The sequence below is a fragment of the Artibeus jamaicensis genome, unplaced genomic scaffold (genome assembly GCF_021234435.1).
Source record: "Artibeus jamaicensis isolate MK-2021 breed Jamaican fruit bat unplaced genomic scaffold, CSHL_Jam_final contig_497, whole genome shotgun sequence".
Classification (NCBI taxonomy): domain Eukaryota; kingdom Metazoa; phylum Chordata; class Mammalia; order Chiroptera; family Phyllostomidae; genus Artibeus; species Artibeus jamaicensis.
Genome location: NW_026521863.1, coordinates 11,330,153 through 11,347,048, shown reverse-complemented (window position 1 = coordinate 11,347,048; position 16,896 = coordinate 11,330,153). Strand labels below are relative to the sequence as shown.

Here is a 16,896-nt window from a genome sequence, read left to right as displayed (position 1 = left end):
CTTACTCTAGAAAGGTCAACCTTTCTCCAGACTACATTTAGTTAAAACACTTTGTTTTGCCTTACGATCCGTGCAGGGAATGGCTCTGGGTGATGACAATTCACCACGTTTCAATGACTGACCATTTTCTGTACTTTTGAAATACTGAATTTAATTTCTTGGGTGGTATTTGTTTTCTTCACAGGGGCTAAGGTAGATGTGTCGCTAGGTTATCATTCATCTTTTTTCTTTTTCATTTGCAGTAACGGGACATCCTTTACCTATTTTATCATTGAATTAAAAAATTAATATAAAATCTTTGGACAAAAATTAAGGTTTCTTTCATGTATAATATTTTTCAGACCATAAGACACACCTAGACTTTAGAGGAGGAAAATAGGGGAAATTTTTTTGAAGCAAAAAATGTGGTAAAATATTTAATAACATACTATTTCACCAATGTAAATGTAAACAGAACTCAACAGCAGCATTAACAAGCATTATTCCTCCCAAATTTGAGCAAAAAAACATGCATCTTATAGTGCAAAAAATACCTTCATGTAATTTCATGTTCTGGATTTTTTTGATACACAAAATGTTGTAGAGAACAAAAGCATGTTGATATGAATTGATAATTATGGACACTTTCTAAAGCAATGCTATTTCCAAGTATAAGTAACAACCTACTCCAGTAGAATGAAAATGTATGTTGCCTGACTTCCTCATTCAGAGAAAAATGGCTGTACATTTTTCTTCAGAGTGTTTTAGAGTCAAGAGTTCCCAACGTCACACCGAGGACCCATGAGACTTACCAAATCTTCTCCTTCTACCTTAAAGTTGAAAGTAGTTAGGGGCTTTAAAAAAAAAATAACTCACAAGAATTCAATTTAGAGACAAAAGTGACAGTAGGAGAAAACCATGTCCTGCGTAAATTCTGTATATAAATTATAATCCTAAAGCAAAGAAAAAAATCTTAAAAAACAACAGGAGGAAAGTGAGCTATAAATATAGCTGTTAAAGATGCATATTTAATAACGTTTGTCTTAAGTTTTCTTTGGTAAAAACTTTTAAAATTTCTGTTTTGAAAAGCAAATATTAACACCGCTTCACGAGCTCTTGCAACCAGGCTGCCTTATATAACCGCCTCCATCTGGACGGTGCTAACCACACTCAACTCTATCAGCCAAATCGGATTACAGGAAAAGAAACTGCTTCAACATTTTTTGCTAGTTTACGTATGTGTCTACGTCCTTACCTTTAACTTTGTCTTATGCATAAGACCTGAGACTTTCTTACACAAGCTTTTGCAAAGTTTTTTGTTTTAAAAAATGTATGAAGACATAAGCATTCTTTCACGTTTCATGTCACGTTTTTCTTTCTTTACAAGTAGTTTAGGGCACGGAACACCAAGAGGTGACTGTGAGATCTGAGGAGAGAATCTAAAAGTGAAAGTCACCCTAAAGGCTAAGGACTTGCCTTTCCTTTGGGGACACTTCCTTTGTCCTCCATTATAGACTTTGTCAGCACATTCAAAGCTACCCCCAAGCACTTGAATGGAAATTTGGTAGATAGCAAGTAAAGGCTCTCCTCTTAACGTAAACATATGTCATAGCAGGTCTGCAGAACCTATTGCTCCCTCAGGGAAGACTTTGCACCTGGTCCACTTAGCTGGTTTGTATTAACTGCCTGGCCTCTGTAAGCCTCAGGACCTGCTCTGTTCTCCAATATGAACCCACCCAAGGCTTCAACTCATATGTATTCTCTGTCTTCTAAACCACGCTGTCTAGCCTAGACTTGCCTCCTGCATACAAAGGACTTCTACTATAGCACATCTCCACTCGAGCCGTCCTTCTACCCAACCCAGGGCTCCTTTGGTCCTCTGAATCTTCTCTAGCGTGACTTGCTTTCTTGGCCGAAGACCAGAGCTTCCTCACTGGTTGTCTTGCCACTGCCTCCCCCACTTCCAGACTCGTCCACCTCCATCCTAATCTTAACCAGCAAAACATTCCCCAAACACAAGCAGAAGCAAATCCTCTACAAAGCCCTCCCAAATCTCTCTCTGCCTCCACAGGAGCTGCACAGCCCCTGTCATCCAGGAGAAAACCTGCAAGGTCCTCACAGCTCACAAGTTACTGCTAAGAACTTCGGGGTCCTGGACTGTACTCCAAGCTAACCAGTTAGCCTGCCTCCACGGCATGGATGCTGGCAGAAGACACGAGGTTCCTAGGTCAGAAATAAAGGACGTTATCACTCCCAGCACAGCAAGGAGCATGAGCTTCACATTTGTGTTGCTCCTCCAGGCACCAGCCCAGGGGCTTAGTGCACACACTCGAGGTTTGCTTTGTTTCACAGCTGGGGAATCCTGAATTTAGGAACCCCCAGTTCAGAGCTACTAGCATACCTGCCTGATCTTTGACCCTGGGGAAGTACATTACCTTTACTCCTAGTTAAAGGGCAGACCTCTGTCCCAGAGGGAGACACTATCTTCTAAGTCTGTTTGCTATACAACTGTCTTTGCAACAACAGCTGGAACAAAACTAATATGAGACAGGAAGAAATGTGAAATGCAGAAGACCCATAGAGAATTGTCTCAGAACAATCATGTAATTCCATGGCATACAAATTTTTAAAAAATTATTACCCCAAAGTGTCAAGGATGGAGAAAAAAGATGGTTTCTACCAATTAGGAGAATATAAGTCATAAATATCCATTTTGCAGAAATGAACTTAGTAATATGGCTCAATTACATTGAAATTCATAATCTTTGGCTCAGTAATTATACACCTACTAATTTATTCTAAGGATATTATGGGTGGGGTTAAAGACATATGTGCCAACGGTCTCTACCTGTGGCCGTCCCTGCAGAGCTGGGTGGTGATCATGTGACTTTGCAGACCAGAGTGGGTGTGCGTCACCTGCACTAGAGACCAGGCTGGTCAGTGCCTTCTGGGGCCTTGCTCTCCATCCTAAACACAGAGCCCAGGGCCGGGCTACTCCCTGGGAGCTTCAGAAAAACCGTGTTAAACGCAGAGCTTCTAAGTCCAAGCAAGTCATTCAAGCCTCAGGCAGCCCATCCTGGGAGACCATTCTTGTCCATCAAGCACTAGAACTGCCGTGGAAGTGGGACCCTTGAAAAGTCCAAGTACCCTCACTATCTTCCTGACATTTGCCGGGTCTGTCTCTTCAGCCTTGGGACCACTTCTGTCTCCACGCTTTGTATCCCTGTTATCCTGGGCCCCATCGCCAGATGCAGGCCCCTCTGATCACCTTTTCTTCTTCCCGTCCCCATCCAGCTTTCTTTTCCCTGAACCAGCTTCTCACCCCCAACTCATCCTCCCACACCCCCTCCCTGTGTGCTCCGGACCCCCCAGGGTCCGTGCTTACATCCTCCCCATCTTAAGAGGAGGCTCTTCCTTCTCCTACCACCCAGCACCTCAAGGTTAGAGGCGGGGCCGGCCCTGTCCTGTACACCAGACTTCTGCTCATGCAGTTCCTCCTACTCAGAACACTCATTGCCAGCAGCTTCCTCCCCTTGGCCAGACTCCTGAATCATCCTTGTGTGTGTACTGCCTTCAAGTGAATCTCCTCTGGGAGGCTCGTCTTGACTCTCAGGTCTAGGAAGGTGCCTGTTCATGGTGCTCTCACAAACTCGGGACCATCACACTCATCACTGTCATTAATATGCCTGTGTGCCCTACGGTCCCACACCGTGAACTCTGTGTGACCTGGGCTGTGCCTGTCTCCTGCAAGTTATTCCTTAGCTACATGCCTAGCACAGGGCCCACTATGGAGCAAATTCTCCCTATATATCAGGAGATTATATATATATATATCCTCTCCCTCCCACCCTCTCCGCAAGATAGACACAAGGTCTGGCACAAATAACACCCCTTGTTTATTACAAACTCATTTATGACAAAATCATAAGCATGTGATTCTATAACATAACAATATCACAGCACACCACATGACATTTCAGGTGAAATGTTCAAGTTAAAACTATAAACGATTACACCCATATTATTACCCAACCAACCATACCCAAGCAGGGACCCTGCATGTATATCAGTTATATATTCCTTATACTGAAAACTTCCTTCGACATATGTCCAAATGTTATCTTAATCATAGAATACACATACAGTACAATTCACCCATTTAAAGTGTACAGTGCAATGAGTTTTTGAAAATTCACAAATTTGCTCTGTGGCTATCATCACAATTAATTTTAGAATATCCTTATCACCTCTGAAAGTAACCCTGTACCCATTAGCTACTGCCTCCTAGTTCCCCCCTTCCCCCCACCTCCAGCTGCAAGCAGCCACTAACGATTTTTGGGTCACTACAGACTTGTCTATTCTGGATATTTTCTACAAAGGGATCATACAACACATGTCTCCACAGTCTTTTTAAACATCACTATTGTCAGCATGGGTCAGGTGGAGGGGCAGATTGTCACTACCATGGTACAGTTAGTACTGGAATTTCCTGAGTTTTCCTGGATTTCAAAAAATAAAATAAAATGAAAAGACTATTTGGGGAGGAATGTTTTAGGTTCAGCAAAATTAAGAGGAAGATACAAAGATTTCCCGTATACCCCTATCGATGGGGCAATCTTCATTCTTGCAACAAGTGGTCCTTATTCAGCTGTGTCTAATGAATGTTTGTGAGATGAACGGTCCCGATTCATGATGAGATAAATAAGCCTCCACTGGGTTTTACGACTTGCCTGAGCATTACTTCGGTGACTTTGTTTCCTTCTGTGTGAAATTGTGTTAACACCTACCTCATAGTAGGTGAGGTTAACTATACCTATATCCAAAAGTCACTGGCTGTCAGATGTGCCAATCATCCTACAATGAAAAATATGTAAGATTAAAAACATGTTTGTTGAAGTCAGGTAAACTCCCAGCTCTGCCACCCCCCCCCCAAAAAAAAACAACAACAAGTGACCCCTCTGGTCCTGTTTCCCAAGATTGAAAACCAGGACAAAACTCAACTCATTACATTTTTTAGGATTAAAGGAAGGTGTATCTCCAGCATCCAGTACAGTGTCCACAGTAGCTGATGGAAAACCAGTGTCTGTCATTTCAACTAGTTTTATTCCCATTTGGGAATTACAATACTGATAAGATTATGAACAGAGTATCACTTTGAGGCTCACAGAGGTTAAGTAACTTGCCTGAGGCTTACAAAGTCAGCATTTGAATTCCAAGGCCCCGCATTCTACTCTTAGGGCATTTCAGGCCTAATAAACCCAAGCCCTGGTCTGCAAGCCTGACCAAGCGCCTTTCCAGGAAGCAAACTGCCGCCTGAAGGCAGGGTGGCATCAGCATCCTAGGCAGGAGCGGGGCCTGAGCGACAGTGACAGAAACCCTGAAATTGCAGCCTGGCCCCTCTAACCGGCAGCCGGTCGTCCCTCAGGCCCCCGCCCTCCCAGCCGCGCCGCATCTCGGTGCAGTGCCCCCTAGGGGCTCCAGCTCGCTGGTGGAGGAACAGAGAGATCCTGGCTGTCACCGCTGGTTACCCACCGGACGCGAGGCGCCAGCCTGGCCCCCCCGCCCCACCCGCGGGAGGAACTCCCCGCCGCCACGCCTCCGAGCCCTGCCTGCGCATCTCCGCGTGGCGGGCGGAGCTGCCGCCTCTCGCTCCCGCCGCCTCGCCGCCTCTTGCCGCACCTCTCCCGCCATGAGCGCGCTCCTGCCGCGCTTCCTGCGCCGGCTCCGCTGCCCGCTGCAGCCCGCGGGCCCGCCGCGCCGCCTCCGAGTGCCCAGTCGCGCCCGCTGCAACGGCGGCGGCGGGTACGGCGGGGTCGAGGGCCTGCTCGGGCAGCGGCGGCAGCGGCGCCAGCAGAACGCCCAGGCCGGCTGCAGCCACGGCCCCGGCAGCCGGGCGTCCCCGGCGCGGAACTCGTTCGTCAGGTGAGTGTCCGGCGCTCGCCGCCGCCCGCGTCCCCAGCGGCAGCGGCCGGAGCGCTCAGATCTCGGCGGGGTCCCTGGGATCTCCGTAGGGGTGGGGGGCCGTCGCAAGACGCCGGGCGACGAGTGCTTGGTGCCAACTTATTACGGGCGCGGGCGGCGAGATGCACGCAGGCATCCCCGGCGGGTATCGCGCAGCTCCGACTACACGTGCGCCGGGGTCGCTGGCTCTGATGCTGCCACGCGGGGCGCGGCCCGGGCAGGAAAGGGCGGTGCGGCCGAGGAGGAGGAGAGGCTCCCGCCTGCGAATCGGGATCGGGGACGCGGCGGGCCCCCGGGCTCCGGAGAGGAGGCGCGGCCCAGGATCCGTTCCGGCCCACGCAGGGGCCGGGGGTCCGGGCAGGCTGCCGGCGGCTCACTGTGGGGTGAAGTTTGTCTCTCCCGAAACGCCGCCACTTCCTGCGGGTGAGCGAGCGCGCTTTGGAGTTACATCATCTTTTGGGGGCAACTTAACATGGAGCCGAGCGCACCCAACATTGTAAGCGGGACAAGGCCGGAGATGTCCGGGCTGACGGGCTCCCAGCAACGCGGCACTGTGTGCGGGGAGTTCCCTGCGCAGCTATTATTTCAGAAGTTCTTTCCCTGCGAAGAAGCAAACTGTGGGAGCCCGGGGCCAAGTCTTCCCCGGACCCCGCCAGAGAGCCCTGTGCGCCAGCCTTCCCTAGACACACACGCCTCCACCCGCCAGTCATCGGTGCCCCTGGTCCCTCTGGGAAAGAGGGAAGAGCCGTGTTGGGCCCTTTCCGGGAAGTGTGTGATCTGGGCAGCGGTGTCCAAGCTTCTGGCATCTCTGGGCCACACAGTAAATGTATTGGAACGTGTAATCACACAAAAAAATCTCAATGTTTTAAGCAAATTTACGGTTTTATGTTGGGCCATCCTGAGCCACATGTGTTCCGCGAGCCACAGGTTGGACACCCGACTGGTAGAGTGAAGCGCTCAGACCTGCCGGGAGGTGGTGGGAAAGCCTGTACCTGCCTCGGGGACTAGGATTCTTGGATCCGCGTCCCTTGGCCAGCTGTTCCGCCTCCATCCATTCACATCCTCTCTTCTCCTTCCTTCTAACAGTCATTGCCAGTTGCCTCGCCTCTCTCCCATTCCCCAACCCCTGTTTCCAAGGCTCTTTACAATGTGAAGGATGACTCTCAGGAGCCCTTTGCTTAATTTACCTGGTCATCATTCCGAATGTTGTAGTTACTTGAGGCCTTTTCAGGTCATTGGATTTTAACCAGTACAGAGCTTAGCGGGTGAGGGTCTGAAGACATTTATTGTGGGAAAGCTCTTTGGGGTTAGGGGCCTTGTCTGTCTTCCACTTGCTAGATCCGTCCTCCTGGACAGTGTCTGGTATAAGGGAGGCACTCGTGGCATGGCTAATAAGCGAATGACTCTAAACTTGGGGTCATTCGTGGGTTTTATTCATGCTTCCTTTCATTGAAAACCATGACTGACTCAGAACGGCCAGTAGGGGGCCTGGGTGAGGATCCTGCTGCCCCGCACGGCCCGCCTCCATCCCTCACTTCAGTGCAAGATGTGGGTTCCAGAAGAGAACGGAGACAAGATGCACAGTTCAGGGACTGTCGTCACGTACCGAGGCCTCAACAGATGTTGGCCCTTATTTTTATTTATTTTTACAGCGTTCTAAGCCAGGGTTTGGAAAACTTAGGTAGCCAATATTTTAGAATCTGCAGTCCAGGGGGAAAATAGAAGATATTACATAGGTATGTTTTTGTGAGAAAAGAACACAACTTTGCCATGTTTTATTGGTGAAATTTAAAATTGTATTTGTAGATACTAATATTTGAATTGTACATAATATTCACATGTCCCCAAATATTATTATTTTGATATTTTTTAAACCCCATCTTTAAATATATTTATGGATTATACTATTACAGTTATCCTATTCCCCCCTTTACTCCCCTCCACCCTGCACACCCCTCCCACCCGCATTCCCCCCCACCTTTAGTTCATGTCCATGGGTCGTACGTGTAAATTCTTTGGCTTCTACATTTTCTTTACGATTCTTGCCTTCCCCCTGTCTATTTTCTACCATTTATGCTACTGATTCTCTGTACCTTTCCCCCTCTTTCCCCACCCACTCCCCCACTGATTACTCTCTATGTGATCTCCATTTCTGTGATTCTGTTCCTTTTCTACTTGTTTGCTATTTGTTGTTTGTTTGTTTTAGGTTCAGTTGTTAATAGCTGGGAGTTTCTTGTCATTTTACTGTTAATATTTTTTATCTTCTTTTTCTTAGATCCTTTAACATTTCATATAATAAGGGCTTGGTGATGATTAACTCCTTTAACTTGACCTTATCTGGGAAGCACTTTATCTGCCCTTCCATTTTAAATGATAACTTTGCTGGATAGAGCAATCTTGGATGTAGGTTCTTGCTTTTCATGACTTGGAATACTTCTTTCCAGCCCCTTTTGGCCTGTAAGGTTTCTTTTTGAGAAATCCGCTGATAGTCTAGTGGGAACTCCTTTGTAGATAACTCTCTTCTTTTCTCTTTCTGTTTTTAAGATTCTCTCCTTATCTTTAATCTTGAGTAATGTAATTATTATGTGCCTTGGTGTCTTCCTCCTTGGGTCCAACTTCTTTGGGACTCTCTGAGCTTCCTGGAATTCCTGGAAGCCCGTTTCCTTTGCCAAATTGGGGAAGTTCTCCTTCATTATATTTTCAAATAAGTTTTTCATTTCTTGCTTTTCTCCTCCTTCTGGCACCCCTACTATGATTTGGATGTTGGAACATTTAAAGATGTCCTGGAGGTTTCTAAGCCTCTCATTTTTTAAAATTCTTGTTTCTTCATTCTATCCTGATTGAATGTTTCTTCCTTCTGCTGCAAATTGTTGATTTCAGTCCTGGTTTCCTTCCCATCACTGTTGGCTTCCTGTACATTTTCCTTTATTTCACTTTGTATAGCCTTCATGTTTTCCTCTATTTTGTGACCACACTCAACCATTTCTGTGAGCATCCTGATTAGCAGTGTTTTGAACTGTGCATCTGGCTATCTCTTCGTTGCTTATTTGCATTTTTATGGAGCTTTGATCTGTTCTTTCATTTGAGCCCTTTTTTTTGGTCTCAGCGTGCCTGTTCCATAGTAAGGGGCAGAGCCTTAGGTGTTCCCCAGGGCTGGGCAATCCCTGCACTGTGACACTGTGGGGGGGGGGGTCCAAGAGGGAAAGGTGCTGCTTGCTCTGCTCTCTGTTGGATTTCAGTCACTTCCCTCACTATCCACAATCAAATTGGGCCCTTCTGGTGCTGATTCCTGGGTGAGTGGGTTTGTGTACGTTCTAGAACCCTGTGGGTCTCTCCAACGAACTCTCCTGTGTGGCTGGGAGTTTCTCCCGCTGCCTCAACCCCCCACAGGTGTTTTCAGTCAGAGGTTTTGAGGCTTTATTTCCCTGCACTGGAGCCCTGGGTCGCTTTGTCTCTCTTGCTCCCCAGTTGTTCCTCCCAGTTTATCTGCATGTGAATGTGGGACCTCCGTCCACTAGCCACCACCTTCCCCGTCCCAGGTCCTCCAGCTGCCACCTCGCCACAAGTCCTGTCCACCGGATCCCCATCTCCACCCCTCCTACTGGTCTGGATGAGTGTTTCTTCTTTAACTCCTTGGTTGTCAGACTTTCGTACAGTTAGATTTTCTGGCAGATCTGGTTGTTTCTTGTTTTTAAATTTGTTTGTTGCCTGTCTTTTGGTTATTTAAGGAAGCACAGTGTGTCTACCTATGCCTCCATCTTGGCCAGAAGTCCTAAAAACCACTTAAAATGTAGAAGCCATTCTTAGCTGGCCGGCTCCCCTTCTAAAGTTGAAAAAGTGTTGTGCCGTGAGTTACTGCTTCATAGGATTATGGTTGAGAGACAGGTGACTTGCTGTGTAATATGACTTTGCCACCTAATAGCTGTGACAGTTTAGGCAAGCTGTTTGATCTCAGTTCTTTGTGTACAAAATTGACACCATAATTTCACCTGCTGAAAAGCCTGTTGTGGATATTACTGTACTCCAGGGACTCTGTGAAGCACATCTTTGATATCTCCAAACTGGTGTTTATCTTTCAATTGACTGTGTTTTTAAATTGTTGTTGGCCAGGAGTCAGCCATAGCGTATCTGTTACTCCCTCTCCTCCTACGAACCTGTCCACAGCTTTGCACATTGTTGTACATTTTTTACTTCAAAGCAACATCTAACAAAACTTTTCTCCAAGAGATTTCTCCCAGGACTCAGAGGAAAAGGGGAGGTGGGCCTATCTTAGAAGTCACCCGGAATAGACGTCCAGGAGATGTCCTGTGCATGTTAGTTCTTGATTTATTTCATCGACATGTTATCAGAAACTTTTAAAGGATAAGCTCCTCCAAAGCGCAGTGACCTGTCATTGGTCCAGGAACTGGCACGTGAACCCCAGTGTTTCCATCAGCGCATCCTGGAAGGGCCATGTTAGGAGATGATGTGACCTCTGGCTCTTGTCTGACAACTTTCCATTGACATCTGGTGGAATTTGGGAAGGCTCCGGCACCACAGCGTTCAGGCTGGGTGCCGGGAACTTAATGAGAGCCCCAGGGATGAAAATGACGTTGTCTTCGAAGAGGTGTATCACCAACACCCTCCACTGCACAGAAGGTGTTGTTATGTGGGGGCCGGGGGAGGGGGCTGACGTCAAGGATTCTGAGTCAGAAAAAGCCACTCAGAAGAGTCGATCCTGCATGTGAAGAAGTTCTAGAAGTTCTAGGAAGAAATTCTAGTTTTCAGGACTTTCTAGGAACTTCCTAGAAGTTCTGTTCTACAGTATTTCAGCCAGTTTTTTGGTATGTTTTTATTTTCATGTAGTATCTGAGTGGTTTATGACCCCCCCAAAAATCTGTCTAAATAAGTACTAAAAAATGCTTTGAATACTTAACAGAATGAACGCAGTGTTAAGAAAAGACTGTATCATCATTTAATCCGCAGTGTTTTTTCTTTTTTGTGGTTTCTAAGACAATGGCCTGTCTTCTGTTCTCTATCTTCAATCTGTTGTAACACAGTAAATGAGGTTAAGCTCCCAGATCAGAGCCCTGGATAAAGTAGGAAACAGGCTTTGCTGCTTTTACAAAATACCCTGAAATAACGGGACTTGACCATCCGGAGGGAAGCAGTCCACTAGGGGTAGGGTGATCCTCTGACACCTCCTCACTGCTCTGGGTCTCCCACCAGCAAGAGCGGCGGTGGGGCAGGTGGCTGGCGTACCTTTCTCTCGGCCGCACAGTCCTCCTCTCCTTCTGGCCATTGCTCACCTGTTGGCCAGAGGTTGGTCACATGAGTGTGGGCAAGACTGGGAAAGTGGTCTCTAGCTGGGTAGCCATGTGGAGCTAAACCTCAGGATTATGTGTGCTCCGGCCCGCGGAGCAATCAACTGGGGCTCGACCACCTACCTAGAACAAATGAGTTGGGGGGACAAGAGGCACAAAGAATGGCAGCAAGACAAAAGATTCTGATCAAGCTGCAAACTTAATTTTTCCGAACTGGGTATATATATAGGGGGGGGAGGGAGAGGAAGGAGATTAGGTTGCTTGCTATTGGCTAGCTTGAGACAAAGAAGGGCCCGCTTATTGATTACTTGGGTGCAACTGGTACTCGTGGACACCTCATGTGCCTGTAGCTGATTGGCTTGTGGAGCGCATGCACACCTCATGTACCTGCAGCTGATTGGCTCGTGGAGTGCACAGGTTCCTGTAATCAATGCAATGTTTTTAGCTAGAAGCCAGGTGTAAGGTTCCCAACATATGTGATTTAAAAAAAATAAGAAAATGTATGCAAGTATTCATTGGAAGTACCCAGTAATGTAGCATCATTAGCAGCTTTGTCATTACTGCTGTTACTGTTCTGTAAAATGTATCCACTCCTTGCCAGAGTGGATACACTCTGGAATATTGAGGTTTATTAAACGTTCCACGGTGCTCCCAACCTGCACTCTCTCTTGGAATACTGATGGCAGTTTTGGAGGAGGCTGTTGGGGAAATCTTTACTACATTTATTCACAGGTACCTCTTTTGCCTTTGAAAAGGTTGAAATATAGAATATTATTAATAAATAGGCTCAGCATTCAGGGATGCACTTAAAATGGTAGTTTTTAACAACATTGATCAGCTCCTGCCTCTCAGGCTCTTTGGCTGCAAGGGAGGCTGAGGAATGTGGCCGTTATTCTGGCGGCCTTGTGCCCAGCTAACCCACATTACAGATGGCTCCCAATGTAACTTCTAGAACTGCACAGGAGTGAGGACCCAACTCAGTCCAGATTAGCAGTCACGGAGGCAGGGACACAGCACAGCACGTGGCCCTCAGTCACGCATGATGGACAGGAGACTTGAGTGCTCATTTATAAGGCGATTTGTAGATTTTTCACATGTAGTCTTGTTTATTCAACACAATAACATAGTCATTCACTGGAAATTAGGTTGCTTTATCCCAAGTGTTTAGAAACAAAATCTTCCCAGGTTGCATAGTCTCGTGCCTCCCTATTCTGTTGCTTCTAGCCAAGTTGGCATAGAAAGGCTCACCCCAGTTGAGTTTCCAAGCCCTTAAACGTTTTCTGAGCATCCCCCACCCCTAGTCGACCCACTCAAGGGCAGTACCTTCCAGTTACGCACATCAGCTTCCTCTCTGAAAACTTGGAGGAGCTGACTCATGTCTCTTTGCCTTTGGTGGTTTATTTCTCAAGATATTTGGCTAGAACTTCACCTTGCATTTTTTCTGAAAGTTATGTGTGTGGAAGACCTCGTCAGAGACAGAAAACAAAGTTTAAAGAGGGTTAAACACCTAAGCGTGGGCACTGCCTTGGTGGAGCCTTTTGTCTGTTATTGTGGGGGGTGGGGGTGGAGAAGCCAACTTGTTATGCAAGTGAGACACGTTCCGAAGGGATGGTTGAAGGGATGGTTGTCACGTCGGTCTCTGAAATTGCTCTTGCTCGTTCCAGAAGGCTGCAGAAAGAGACCTGCACCACCTTATCAAGTTCCGCCCTGCTCAGAGCTGGCACCCCAGCGGTGCTGAGTTGCAGGAGGCCCCTGCTGGGACTTTCAGGAGGTCCAAATGCACTGTGCAGGGCCCGGAGGAAGGAGGCACTCTCTCCCCAAGAGACCTAGGAGAGTGTCAAATTCGGGTGCATCTCGTGTTTCTGCAGCACTGCCTTCCCCTTCCCTCTGCTCCCTTCTCATTCCGTCTCTGAACTCTGGGACCCACAGGAGTTTGTCCGGACCCACCACCACGTCTCCAATTGATGTGGGAAGCTTTGGAAAACCTTTGTTCACCCAAAACCCCAGGCACCCTGGGAGAGCAATAAGGCCGTCTGGGAAAAGCAAACAGCAGGATGGTCACAAGGACTGGGACTAGCATCCCCGCTGATAGAACTAATTTTCACAATTAGCCTTTGTACTCTGCTTCTGCCCCGTAGATAGAACTAATTACCGCATTCCGCTTCTGTATCTCGCTTTGCTACGTAGACAGGAAGACCCCATAGGCTATATAAACCCCAAGAATCCTTTGTTCGGGGCTCAGAATTTGGAGACTGACCCCCTGGGCCCGTGCACATTAATAAACCTCGTTCCCTCCGAGTCTGGTTGCTTCGTTTTCCTGTAACACAATGGCAAGCCCCTCCCCCACCGTCTTCATGACCCACCCTCCACCAACATCCGCTTTCCCCCAGGACCCCAGACTTTTTCTGGAGGGTGAAGGGACTGTAGTAGAGGAAGGGGATTAGTCCAAAAAGAAACCCAAACTTTTCATGACCGTAAACTTGGAAAATACAAGAGAAAAATTCAGCCCTAGAAAATTACTGTTAACATCTAGTTTGCTCACCTCTGCTCATTTTTAAAATCACATTGTCGTGCGTTGTTAGCATTTCGCGGTTTCATTGCTCTCCTGCCCCCCCCCACTTCCCGCACTTGAAGCACAGCCTCATGTGGTCCAGTTATTGTCACTCACAGTGACAGACACCGAGGAAATGGGCTGTGTCCGTCCTGTCCCGTCACTAACAACACGCCGTGTGTTGTTTTTCTTTCTCCATGTAGAGAAGTCATTCAGAATTCTAAAGAAGTTCTGCGTTTGTTACAAGAGAAAAACCCCGCCTTTAAGCCGGTTCTTGCTATCATTCAGGTAAGCTGAGAAGGTGGCTCTGCCCTGCAATTTTAGGACGCCTCTCAATTTAGAAGATAATTGTCCACGAAAGACCAGCTGCATTTCTTGTCACAGACGCACCTTTCGGGCTCCATGGAAGGAAGAGTGGGCTCGGCCAGAACTGCTTTCCTCTGCCCTTCCTTTGGTCCTTTGCTCGCGCCCCCCCACCCCCAGGCTCCAGGTTGGGCACTGCTCTGCCTGAGCGCGTCCTGTCTTCCCTGAGTCTTTGTCTTTGGCGTGGTGGCTTTCAGAGGTCAGGAGGCAGGCACTCACGTGACACAGGGTTTACCGTGTACACCCATTCGCGCTTATCACGGGATTCCACGTGAGACAGGAAGAGCTCCCCCAGTGGTTGCTGAGGCACGGTGTTGGGTGATCTTTTTCTTATTCATCTTTTTGTATTGTTATTCTGTTACAGTTTCCCCCCCTCTGCCCTCCTCTGCCCAGCCCACCCCACCCCTGCTCCCGCAGTCAGTCCCCACACCGTTGTCCACGTCCGTGGGTCATTCATGCATGTTCTTCGTCTAGTCCCCTCCCCTTCTTTCCACCATTATCCCCCCACCTGCCCTCTGGTCACTGCTGGTCTGTTCCATGTTTCCATGCCTATGGTTCTGTTTTGTCAAAGACCATCTGATCTCGCCTTTGAGAGGTGTTGGGCAATCTTACTACCAAGTGTTTGAAATCCTGCCATAAGTTCACGGGGCCCAAAGTCACCACGGGTCAGAAGTGCTTCCGCATTCCAAGCATGTCTCTTGCCCGTGGCCCCTTCGCGTCCAACTACAGTTGGCACCGTGTGCCGTCCTCGCTGGCACACCCATGCGATGACAGGTGCGGGGAAGTAACAAGGTGAGCCAAGCCTGTAAACTAAAACGGCAAACAATTGGACAGCTGCTGTTGCTTTTGGCATACACTAAATATGTCAAAATAGCAGTGTCTAGTTCACCGACACTGTGATTTCCGAGACTGTAGCGCTTTGCTTAAGTCACTTGCACTCCTTGGGGTCTGTCTCCACGTCCCCTACAAAGGCAGGCCAGCAGGAAGAGTGGACAGCAAAGTGGGTCTGGGAGCCTGGCTTTCCTGCCACTCTGCTCTCCACCTACCGGCCAAAGTCATCCAAGCCCTGTCTTTGGTGTCCTCGTTTAGGAAGGATGCTGGTTATGCGGCTGTCTATGCCTTCGGAGGATTGTTATTTGAAAGAAAGCAACATAATTGGAAAGTCAGAAACTGATACGTTGATAAAGGCCAGCCATTAGTCCCCTTTTGTGAGTGATAAGGTTTCTTTCTGGACACTTTCCTGATCATCTCTGTAATTAGAGCAGCTGTAATCACAAAATTGGTCTGTTTTGTTGTGTGCCTTTGCAAGGTGTTCCTAGTTACATTCTGCTTCTCCCTCCCCTCTCCCAAGGCAGGTGATGATAACTCGATGCAGGAAGTAAACCAGAATTTGGCAGAGGAGGTGAGGATTGTTGCTGTTCAAAAGTTCATTTTCATTTTTTGATGACGCAGTCCCTCGCAGTGACGGAGTAACCTCGCATTCTCTTTGCAGGCTGGCCTGGACATCACTCACATTTTCCTTCCCCTGGAGAGCGGCGAGGACGAGGTGAGCGCAGCGGTGCCCGGCGCCCGGGGACCCTGGCGGTGCCTTTCTCTCCAGACCGAATGCACCTGTCAGCAGCATCTCTCAGTGATGGTTGGACCAGATCAAGCCTTTTCCTGCCACTGAACTCGTGGAGCGAAGCGTCCCTTTTCCCCTCTGGCGCAAATGCTCTCTCTCTAATTGTCCCTTACCCCGTGTTTCTGTCGAAGACACAGCCTCTGACGCAGTGACTTTGGTTGTTTCTTCAAGGCGGCAGCAGGGCCATCTAGTACAAATTGAGCACCAGTTCTGGTTTTGCTCTGTCCTGACAGGCTGTTTGCCCCTGGGCCATTCCTTTGGCTTGTCCGGGTCACAGTTGCCTTATTAATAATAAATAAGGAACAGGACGAGCTGATTCTCAGCATCCTTTATAGGCTAATGTTCTTCAGTGGCAGCTGAGAAACACACACACACACACACACACACACCCGCATAGGAACCCTTTGCTACTGTTGCTGGTGATTTCCTGGTTCCCTCCCAAGGGAAGTAACAGCCTTCACAAGTGTCATCTTGTTACAGAAACCCACCTTGGGTTCTTGTTACTCTAGGGGTCTTTTGCCTGCCACCAGTAAGACCTGTGGCTCTCGGGGCTGGCTTTGACTCAGCAGTTACTTTGATCGCTTCATAACCACTCTTGCTCGTGAGGGTGGTTTGAGACCCACAGGTGCTCAACAGCCCTTGAGAAGAAAGAACTGTGGCTCTCAATGCCAGAGTTTGGAAAAAAAGAAAGGAGCTATTTATCCAGAAAGTGATACAAGTTTAGAATAATGGCAGAATTCTGCCATTAAATCTCAAAGTCCCTTTTAAACACCCCCACACACCCACACACACACACCCCACCACCCCACCCCCGCCCACCTCCCCTTGCCAGACCAGGCCAGTCAGGGGTACCATATCTCAGGAAAAGAAATGGAAGTCTGTAGCTCAGCGAGGCTCCCATTCTTAACCCAAACCCGCATGGCACTCCCTCATGGCTGGCCAGTGGGAGTCCTCTTGCATCCTTTCAAACCACGTGGCCAAGAGCCCGCATGGTTGCTGCACCCCGCTTTCCTGCTTTCCAAGCTGTGTGGTCAGGAGTGCCCCCTCTCTGCTCCCGAACCATTTGGTCACGCCCCAGCACAGCTGCTGCGCCTGGGTCTAAATCCTAGTGGGCACCT

General features: G+C 48.2%; 1 protein-coding gene across 1 annotated transcript in view; it reads left to right on the top strand.

Annotated features, from left to right (window-relative positions):
- The first annotated feature begins 5,597 nt into the window (after nt 1–5,597).
- The window catches only part of MTHFD1L (methylenetetrahydrofolate dehydrogenase (NADP+ dependent) 1 like), a 173,935-nt gene continuing 162,636 nt past the window's right edge, over nt 5,598–16,896 (top strand). The window contains exons 1-4 of the mRNA XM_037156849.2: nt 5,598–5,901; nt 13,998–14,082; nt 15,509–15,559; nt 15,650–15,703. Of these exons, the coding sequence (XP_037012744.2) occupies nt 5,669–5,901; nt 13,998–14,082; nt 15,509–15,559; nt 15,650–15,703 (423 nt within the window). The 5' untranslated portion in view covers nt 5,598–5,668. The remainder of the gene's footprint in view (nt 5,902–13,997; nt 14,083–15,508; nt 15,560–15,649; nt 15,704–16,896) is intronic.